General features: G+C 42.7%; 1 protein-coding gene across 1 annotated transcript; it reads right to left on the minus strand.

Annotated features, from left to right (window-relative positions):
* Positions 1 to 2,200: 2,200 nt before the first annotated feature.
* LOC149697288 (uncharacterized) lies at positions 2,201 to 2,845 on the minus strand. Its single transcript, XM_089867224.1, has one exon. The coding sequence runs from the start codon at positions 2,843 to 2,845 to the stop codon at positions 2,201 to 2,203; it is 645 nt and encodes a 214-aa protein (XP_089723350.1).
* Between the last annotated feature and the right edge of the window lie 8,100 nt (positions 2,846 to 10,945).

Consider the following 10,945-nt stretch of genomic DNA (forward strand, 5'->3'; position numbering starts at 1 on the left):
GGGACTACTTGTGGTAATCTCGAATTCTTTGGCAAAGAGATGAAGTAAGTTTGAAACAGCGTCATCCGTGTTGCCAGCCAATAACCCATCATCGACATACAGCACCAAAATTAAGAACAAGCTTTCAGTTGATAAAACGTAGAGACATGGCGATCTCCGTCGACTTGTCTGAATCCGAGACGTTGTAGGATGCGATCAATTTTCTCGTTCCAGCATCGTGGAGATTGCTTCAGTCCGTAAAGACTTTTCTTTAATTTCCATACTCGACCACTGGTATCTTCGAAACCTTCAGGCTGTCGCATGTATATTTCTTCCGTCAGGTCACCATACAGAAACGCTGTCTTCACGTCAAATTGCTTCAGTCGTAGATGTTTTTGGACCACGATACTTAGAAAGATTCGTATGGTTTCAAAACGGGCAACTGGAGCGTATGTCTCGTCGTAGTCCAGACCCTCCTTCTGTGTATACCCCTTTGCTACTAGTCTCGCTTTATGTTGCAGGATAGTACCATCGTCGCGGACCTTCGTGCGAAAACCCCATCTACTTCCAACGATCTTTCGATGTAACGGTAACGGTGGATCAACCATCTCGTATACGTTATGTTTTTCCATGGATAGTAGTTCGTCAGACATAGCGGCCTCCCATTCCGTTGAATCCTTCGATGCCCGTGCTTCTTTGGCCGATTGGGGTATATCATCACAGACTAATAATACCTTTTGTGGTGGACAGGAAAAACATGATCTGGGTTTCAGCTTCGCGCGATCTCGTAGAGTCGGACCCACCGGTTTTAGCTCCTTACAGGATGTATCTTGATTTGACGTGGCTTCTTTCTCGTCGTCATCTGATTGTACAATTGTTTCCGCTGAAGTAGAGTCTTGTTCGTATTTATCAGCGACATTGTCCATATGCTCAACTGGATCGCCACTTACACCTTGCCTGAAGACTTCTTCCGGCAAATTGTCCCGCGACTCCATGACGCATATCTCGGGACCGAATTTTACATCTCTTGACCTGACTACGTCATTCAGTTCCGGAATATAGACCCGATAGCCATCGGCATTGTCCTCATATCCAACCAGAAACCCCTTTGTAGGATTTCCTGGACAATTTTTTCCTCTTTCGCTTTGGGATATGAACAAAGCACTCCGTTCCGAATACGCGAAGATGTTTCATTGATGGATTTGGCTTTCCTGTCCATAGTTCTAACGGTGTCTTTCCGGGTATACGCGTTGGTGCTGAGCGATTCAGTACATATGTTGCGGTGTTCACAGCTTCAGCCCATAGTTTTGGTGGTAGATTCTTTTTAGAATGTAGCATCGCTCGAACTGACTCCATTAATGGGCGGTTCTCTCTTTCAGTTGTGCCGTTTTGTTCAGGTGTGTATGGCATTGTCGTCCGATGATGCAGACCAACTGTTTTTGTTATACGCCGGAAATCTTCGTTTACATATTCAGTTCCATTATCTGTGATCAACTCTCTTACGGCATGGTTATAATTCTTGCACATTCCAAGAAATTCTTCAAAGTAGCCAATAACTTCCGTTTTCTTTGCCAGGAAGTAGACAACCCGTAGTCCAGTGTATTCATCTTTGAAAAGGAGGTAGTAGTTCTTTCCCTTCATCGAGGGGATTGGCGATGGCCCCCAGAGATCAGAATGAACTCGTTCACCCGGTGCAGTGGCTTTGTCGAGACGCATGCCAAAACTAAGTCTTGACATTTTTCCGTATACGCATCTTTCACAGAGCTTGTCTTCGTTTTGATGAATGACTTCGTAGCCGAGTCTCTTCAACGTCGTTTCAACGTGTCTTTTGTTCTGGTGTCCCAAGCGATCGTGCCAAATCTGGAGATCTGCTTTCTTATGGTCAGTCTGTCCAGTTACGACGTTTGCCGCTTGATGTTAAGCCGAAACAAAACCTCCACCTTCCCTGGCAACCGAATGAGTTTCTTGTCCTTGACCTTCTCGTAAAGACCACATGTCGTCGCCGTGGCAATGAATTCCAGGTTTTTATTTCGTTTCATGGTACTCTTCAATGAAAATACATTGCAGGCGAATCCTGCAACGTGCCACACATTGTGAACGATTTCTCGACGCAACCGCCTCCCAACATGATATTGAAATACTAAATCTCCTTCACCATCGGCTGGCATCTGCTCTTTGTTTCCGACCTGGACTTATCGAACTTATGGAATCGAAAGAAGTTTTAAGCATCATTCGTGATATGCTGCGTAGCTCCGGAGTCGAAATACCATGCCGTATCTCCTGAATTCTGAACAACCAGCCCGTTCGCTGCGAAAAGACCTCCGCCGCTTTTGTTGTCCATACGATACCCCTTGGACGGTTTCTTCTTGGGCTTTTGACAGTTCCTTGAAACATGTCCAATTTTGTTGCAGTTAAAGCATTTAATTCGGCGGTGTTTCTTCGGTTCATTTTCACCTAGAGAGTTCGTATCTTGTTGCCGACTTTTGTCATCTCGACGGGCTAGCAGACCAGATGTTTCCTCGAAGACATTTCCATCCCGGGTAGCTCGACCAAGTAGGAGTCGTTCGAATTCCATTACAGTCTGCTTCTCTTCCGGCAGTGTATCCCATAACATGCTGAACTCACGATACTGGTCCTGCGGCAGCGATTCGAAGATGCAGGCGACTAGAATACAATCGTCGAACGACACATCTTTTTCTTTCTTGGCCGTGTTCAAAATATCTGCCCACAGAGATCGCATATGAGCAAGATGAGTTTCCCTCATTAATTGAGCAAGTAACCTTCTAAGACGGGTGGATGACTTCTGTTCGAAGACCTCGTGCAATTTGTCCCACATTTCTTGTGGCGTATCACAATTAATGATCATATTCTGGATCTTTCTTGTCAGGCATGACCAGATAATAGTCCTGGCGGTAATAAACGCTATCTCGTACTTCTTTGAGTCTGCGTTAAACGTGGCTGTCTCCGATCCCTCGGACGCTTCTACCAATACCGGTGCCTTCCAGGTCCCTCTGACGACTCCAAATACATCCCGTATTGTTAGTGTGTCCGTGACTTGACGTTTCCAACTATGCCAATGCTCCGGACCATCCAGCTTCTCAATCTCGTGACGAAAAATGCCATGCTTAGTATTGAAACGTTGTTACTCAGGATATGCAATGTTCCAACCTTGAAGGTTATTCGTTGGCGGTTACGCAGTGGATGCGTGCGCGACCCATAACCTGTTGAAGTTTTAAAAACTCGACGCAATTACAAGTGACAAAAAATAACGTTTATTATTACATCGCTAAAACATTACTGAGAACCGAGAGTGAACAAATTTTAGTTTATACATATACATGTATTAAAAAACTAATAGTAATAAAAAATAATAACATCAAGATCTATATGTTACATAATTAATCATAAAAAATATTAAAGGCCAACATCATTTTTTTTCAACAGTAACACTACGAGTATGTTTTGAACTGGTTCAGTTGAGTTGCTCAAGGTTGTGTTCACGGTAATTGGAAGCTGAAAATAATGAGACACAGACAGAAGTGCGTAAAGCAAACATGGATTAATATACTGGCAAATATAGTACCGTTATGATTTTTGCTTTGAAACCGCTATTTTAGGGTCGAAGTTGACTTGAAATAAACTTTAGTAGCCAAAGATTTTGAAAAACTTGGTCAAGTATATTAGAATAATTATTCGATCCATAAAATTAAATTTATAATGTTCTTTAACCTTGCAAAAACTTTGGTTCTATCCTATTTCTGCCACAGAACTGTAAGGATATACAGAAATGAAACTTTCGTCTTTAGTTGACAACGTTACGAAAACTTCGTGTGGTTAAAACCTTTTGAAATAAAACTTCTCAGAGATTAGACAAGAAAGTGACAATTAGCTTTAATTTCACACGATATCCCTTGAATAAAATAAATTTCACGTAAAATGTTTTAGGAAAATGGGATTGTGGTTGAAAAATCTGAGATAAGTAATTTTTTATTTCAATTAATTTATAGGAAATAAATCCATTACCAGTAAAATCAGGAAGTTGAATTAAATTCTAAAGAGTTGTAAAATACGGATTATCTTTAAAGTTCAATAGAAAATAAAAATATCCGCGCTTCAGTCCACTGGAAAAACTCTTATCGTTTTGTTTTTTTAGGCTTGGGCAAACCAAGTTTTTTTATATAATCAAAAATGTCTTGATTAGAATCAAGACCTAAAAAGTATCGATAACACTGATGTTATAACTTGTCTGAAGGATCAGATATTAATTTTTCTTTTTAATTGAAACTTAAATGCATGCTTAAGAAAAAACAACGTTCCATTACCGTTTTCCGTTGAAATAAATTATTTTACTGGTAATCAATTTCAAAAATTTACTTATCTCGGCTTTTCGACCACAATTCCATTTCCCGAAAACATTTTATCATTACATTAATTACTTTTGGGAGAGTACGTGTATGGTTAAGCGTTTTAAAAGGTTCCTAAAGACGTTACATCCCCATTCGTGACCGGCACGCTTCGCAGTGGAACATTTTAATTATTCTAAAACCAATGGCGCCAAATTCAATAGGGACAGTAAGATTTTTAATCGCGGTTTTGCAAAATGATGTAATATCAAGTGTACTTTAGTCGACCGTCGTATTGTTCTTTCTCATAGTTCAGGGCATTATAAGTGTTACTGCCCAATTTCTCTCTCTAGTTTCTAACAATGGTTAGAGACAATTTGATATTTCACGGCAGAACGTTATATTCATTTGTAAATTCTAAGTAGCACAAAAGTAAATTCTAAGTAGCACTAAAGGAAAAAGAATCCATTTTTTTTGATATTTTGGTTTGAAATAAATAAACTCATGATAGTAGTTATAACGAGCAGAAAGTCAAGGGAATGGCACCGGTAATGAGCAGCAAAAAAAGAGAGGAAAGTTTGCTTCAAGTTAGCAGAGGGATATGATAGTGAAAATAGTAATCTAGAATTTTGTTTGTTCAAACCTTAATATATCATGAAAAATTCAAGTGAGGAGGCGGCACTACCTAGAAAGATTGATTTTGGCAGAAAACAGCGAAAAATATATGTTCTACACATACTGGGACTATGGGAGAGTTTCAGGGCCGCAGGTCGCACATGATGAAATTTACACCTCCAGTTTACATCAATTCTCCCTATTCGTGCTAGTAGCAGGTTAAGCTATAGTTTTCTCAGGTCCTCTTAGTCTCGAAAGGCTTGTATAGTTCTTGTAACTTATAAAAGGTTGTTGTCATGGCTAAACAGACCGCTATTACAGTTTTTTATTCCTTTATAGGTTATTTTGACACGTTGTGTCCCAAAAGTAATTAATGTAATGATAAAATGTTTTCGGGGAATGGAATTGTGGTCGAAAAGCCGAGATAAGTAAATTTTTGAAATTGATTACCAGTAAAATAATTTATTTCAACGGAAAACGGTAATGGAACGTTGTTTTTTCTTAAGCATGCATTTAAGTTTCAATTAAAAAAGAAAAATTAATATCTGATCCTTCAGACAAGTGATAACATCAGTCTTATCGATACTTTTTAGGTCTTGATTCTAATCAAGACATTTTTGATTAATATCTGTTCCTTCAGTCTTCATTTTAATTAAGAATGTTAAGAAACTGTTCTACATTTTCAAAATCTGCACTAAGCTGAAACATATATAAAGGGGACCATAACTTTAGCTCAATCAGACATTTATTTATAATGATACTTCAAAAAAAAACGTAAATCAATAAAAGTTTGTATTCTTATTGTAATTAACATAATACAATTTTTTAAAATCATTTATTGAAACGCGAGGCGCCCCCCTAAAAATTCCAGAAATAGGACCAAAATGACAATGTTACAAAATTTTTAAAAATGCTGATTTATGTCCGTTTAAAATTTAGCTCAAAATTGTCATAAGCCCAATATGAAATTCGGATATCCTTAAAACTTCATAAAGACGATCCGAGATTGTCAATTTCAAACTTTTTTGTAGCATAAACTAAAGTCTGTTTGATATTAAGCTTAAAACCTTAAACAAAATATAGTCAGGGCTACCCTAAATGTTCACAAAGTAGATCCAAGATTGTTAATACGGCTAAAAAGTGTCATCTTCAAAATATGTAGCCGGGGAAAAGAGAGCGTGATCGAGTGGGCTATGCTAGTGGTTGGAATACTTAGGCATCTTATACCTTGTCCCTAGTGAACTAGGTATCGCTTCTTGGTAAAACTTTAGATAACTAAAACCACGAGTTTATAACATATGTTCCATAACAAGGTTCATACAACTTTTGGAAAACAAATTTCCATGAGATTTCCAGGCTTTTCCCCATATACTTCCCTGAGTTTTCCAGGTTTTTCCCGTATATGGAGTATCCTGTGGAGCAAATGTTAGCGAAGGAGGGAAGGGGCAAATAGGACTATTACATAATCAAAGGATGTCCCCGTATCTCTAATATAACCAGAGTTGCGAGCTTCCAAAATTTAGTGTAATGTTAATCCTATGGAGGAGGCAAAGTACCTACAAGCACCCGGGGCAAGTACCTACAAGCACACACAAGCACCTAAAAGTGCACGGTGCAAGTACCTACAAGCACCCTTAGCAAGTACCTACAACCACCCGGAGCAAGTACCTACAAGCGCCCGGAGCAAGTACCTACAAGCGCCCGGAGCAAGTACCTACAAGCACCCGGAGCAAGTACCTACAAGCACCCGGGGCAAGTACCTACAAGTACCCGGGGCAAGTACCTACAAGCACCCGGAACAAGTACCTACAAGCACCCGGGGCAAGTACCTTCAAGCACATACAAGTACCTACAAGCACCCACAAGTACCTTCAAGCACCCACAAGTACCTTCAAGCACCCACAAGTACCTACAAGCACCCGGAGCAAGTACCTACAAGCACCCGGGGCAAGTACCTACAAGTACCCGGGGCAAGTACCTACAAGCACCCGGAACAAGTACCTACAAGCACCCGGGGCAAGTACCTTCAAGCACATACAAGTACCTACAAGCACCCACAAGTACCTTCAAGCAATCACAAGTACCTTCAAGCACCCACAAGTACCTACAAGCGCCCACAAGTACCTACAAGCACACACAAACACCCACAAGTACCTACAAGCACACAAAAACACCCACAAGTACCTGCAAGCACCTACAAGCACCCACAAGTACCTACAAGTACGTATAAGCACCTACAAGCACCCACAAGTACCTACAAGCACCCACAAGTACCTACAAGCACCCACAAGTACCTACAAGCACCCACAAGTACCTACAAGCACCCACAAGTACCTACAAGCACCCACAAGTACCTACAAGCACCCACAAGCACCCACAAGCACGCACAAGCACCCACAAGTACCTACAAGCACCTACAAGTACCCACAAGCACCCACAAGTACCTACAAGCACCCACTAGTACCCACAAGCACCCACAAGTACCCACAGGTACCTACAAGTACCCACAAGTACCTACAAACACCCACAAGTACCTACAAGTACCCACAAGTACCTACAAGTACCCACAAATACCTACAAGTACCGACAAGTACCTACAAGAACCCACAAGTACCTTCAAACAAAATACAAGCACCTACAAGCACCCACAAGTACCTACAAGCACCAACTAGTACACACAAGCACCTACAAGTACTCAAAAGTACCTACAAGCACCCACTAGTACCCACAAGCATCCTCAAGTACCCACAAGTATCTACAAGCACCAACTAGCACACACAAGCACCTACAAGTACTCAAAAGTGTCTACAAGCACCCACTAGTACCCACAAGCATCCACAAGTACCCACAAGTACCCACAAGTACCTACAAGCACCCACTAGTACCTACAAGCACCCACTAGTACCCACAAGCACCCACTAGTACCTACAAGCACCCACAAGTACCTACAAGCACCCACAAGTACCTTCAAACACCCACAAGTACCTTCAAACACGCACAAGCACCTACAAGCACCCACAAGCACCCACAAGTACCTACAAGCACCCACAAGTACCTACAAGCACCCACAAGTACCTACAAGTACCCACAAGTATCTACAAGTACCCACAAGTACCTACAAGCACCCACAAGTACCTACAAGCACCCACAAGTACCAACAAGTACCTACAAGCACCCACAAGTACCTACAACCACCCACAAGTACGTACAGACACCCACAAGCACCCACAAGCACCCACAAGCACCCAAAAGCACCTATAAGTACCTACAAGCACCCACAAGTACCCACAAGAGCCCACAAGTACCCACAAGCACCCACAAGTACCTACAAGCACCCACAAGTACCTATAAGCACCCACAAGTACCTACAAGCACCCACAAGCACCCACAAGCACGCACAAGCACCCACAAGTACCTACAAGCACCTACAAGTACCCACAAGCACCCACAAGTACCTACAAGCACCCACTAGTACCCACAAGCACCCACAAGTACCCACAGGTACCTACAAGTACCCACAAGTACCTACAAACACCCACAAGTACCTACAAGTACCCACAAGTACCTACAAGTACCCACAAATACCTACAAGTACCGACAAGTACCTACAAGAACCCACAAGTACCTTCAAACAAAATACAAGCACCTACAAGCACCCACAAGTACCTACAAGCACCAACTAGTACACACAAGCACCTACAAGTACTCAAAAGTACCTACAAGCACCCACTAGTACCCACAAGCATCCTCAAGTACCCACAAGTATCTACAAGCACCAACTAGCACACACAAGCACCTACAAGTACTCAAAAGTGTCTACAAGCACCCACTAGTACCCACAAGCATCCACAAGTACCCACAAGTACCCACAAGTACCTACAAGCACCCACTAGTACCTACAAGCACCCACTAGTACCCACAAGCACCCACTAGTACCTACAAGCACCCACAAGTACCTACAAGCACCCACAAGTACCTTCAAACACCCACAAGTACCTTCAAACACGCACAAGCACCTACAAGCACCCACAAGCACCCACAAGTACCTACAAGCACCCACAAGTACCTACAAGCACCCACAAGTACCTACAAGTACCCACAAGTATCTACAAGTACCCACAAGTACCTACAAGCACCCACAAGTACCTACAAGCACCCACAAGTACCAACAAGTACCTACAAGCACCCACAAGTACCTACAACCACCCACAAGTACGTACAGACACCCACAAGCACCCACAAGCACCCACAAGCACCCAAAAGCACCTATAAGTACCTACAAGCACCCACAAGTACCCACAAGAGCCCACAAGTACCCACAAGCACCCACAAGTACCTACAAGCACCCACAAGTACCTATAAGCACCCACAAGTACCTACAAGCACCCACAAGCACCCACAAGCACGCACAAGCACCCACAAGTACCTACAAGCACCTACAAGTACCCACAAGCACCCACAAGTACCTACAAGCACCCACTAGTACCCACAAGCACCCACAAGTACCCACAGGTACCTACAAGTACCCACAAGTACCTACAAACACCCACAAGTACCTACAAGTACCCACAAGTACCTACAAGTACCCACAAATACCTACAAGTACCGACAAGTACCTACAAGAACCCACAAGTACCTTCAAACAAAATACAAGCACCTACAAGCACCCACAAGTACCTACAAGCACCAACTAGTACACACAAGCACCTACAAGTACTCAAAAGTACCTACAAGCACCCACTAGTACCCACAAGCATCCTCAAGTACCCACAAGTATCTACAAGCACCAACTAGCACACACAAGCACCTACAAGTACTCAAAAGTGTCTACAAGCACCCACTAGTACCCACAAGCATCCACAAGTACCCACAAGTACCCACAAGTACCTACAAGCACCCACTAGTACCTACAAGCACCCACTAGTACCCACAAGCACCCACTAGTACCTACAAGCACCCACAAATACCTACAAGCACCCACAAGTACCTTCAAACACCCACAAGTACCTTCAAACACGCACAAGCACCTACAAGCACCCACAAGCACCCACAAGTACCTACAAGCACCCACAAGTACCTACAAGCACCCACAAGTACCTACAAGTACCCACAAGTATCTACAAGTACCCACAAGTACCTACAAGCACCCACAAGTACCTACAAGCACCCACAAGTACCAACAAGTACCTACAAGCACCCACAAGTACCTACAACCACCCACAAGTACGTACAGACACCCACAAGCACCCACAAGCACCCACAAGCACCCAAAAGCACCTATAAGTACCTACAAGCACCCACAAGTACCCACAAGAGCCCACAAGTACCCACAAGAGCCCACAAGTACCTACAAGAGCCCACAAGTACCTACAAGAGCCCACAAGTACCTACAAGAGCCCACAAGTACCTACAAGAGCCCACAAGCACCTACAAGAGCCCACAAGCACCTATAATTACCCACAAGTACCCACAACTACACACAAGCACCTACAAGTACCCACAAGCACCTTCAAGTACCCACAAGCACCCACAAGCACCTTCAAGTAATCTAGCTTAATTACCAGTCGTCGGTAATCTAGCTTAATTGGCAGTCGTCGGTAATCTAGCTTAATTACCAGTCGTCAGTATTCTAGCTTAATTACCAGTCGTCAGTATTCTAGCTTAATTACCAGTCGTCGCTGATCTAGCTTAATTACCAGTCGTCAGTATACTAGCTTAATTACCAGTCGTCGGTAATCTAGCTTAATTACCAGTCGTCGCTGATCTAGCTTAATTACCAGTCGTCACTGATCTAGCTGAATTACCAGTCGTCGGTAATCTAGCTTAATTACCAGTCGTCGCTGATCTAGCTTAATTACCAGTCGTCGGTAATCTAGCTTAATTACCAGTCGTCGGTAATCTAGCTTAATTACCAGTCGTCGGTAATCTGGCTTAATTACCAGTCGTCGCTGAGCTAGCTTAATTACCAGTCGTCGGTAATCTAGCTTAATTACCAGTCGTCGTTAATC

The sequence above is a fragment of the Phalangium opilio genome, unplaced genomic scaffold (genome assembly GCF_054372755.1).
Source record: "Phalangium opilio isolate 3A_F unplaced genomic scaffold, DU_Popi_V2 ptg000019l_1, whole genome shotgun sequence".
In the NCBI taxonomy this organism is placed as follows: domain Eukaryota; kingdom Metazoa; phylum Arthropoda; class Arachnida; order Opiliones; family Phalangiidae; genus Phalangium; species Phalangium opilio.

What these genes read in the sequence shown, in the direction of transcription:
- LOC149697288 (XM_089867224.1), bottom strand. Translation starts at nt 2,845, where the DNA reads ATGATCATTAATTGTGATACGCCACAAGAAATGTGGGACAAATTGCAC.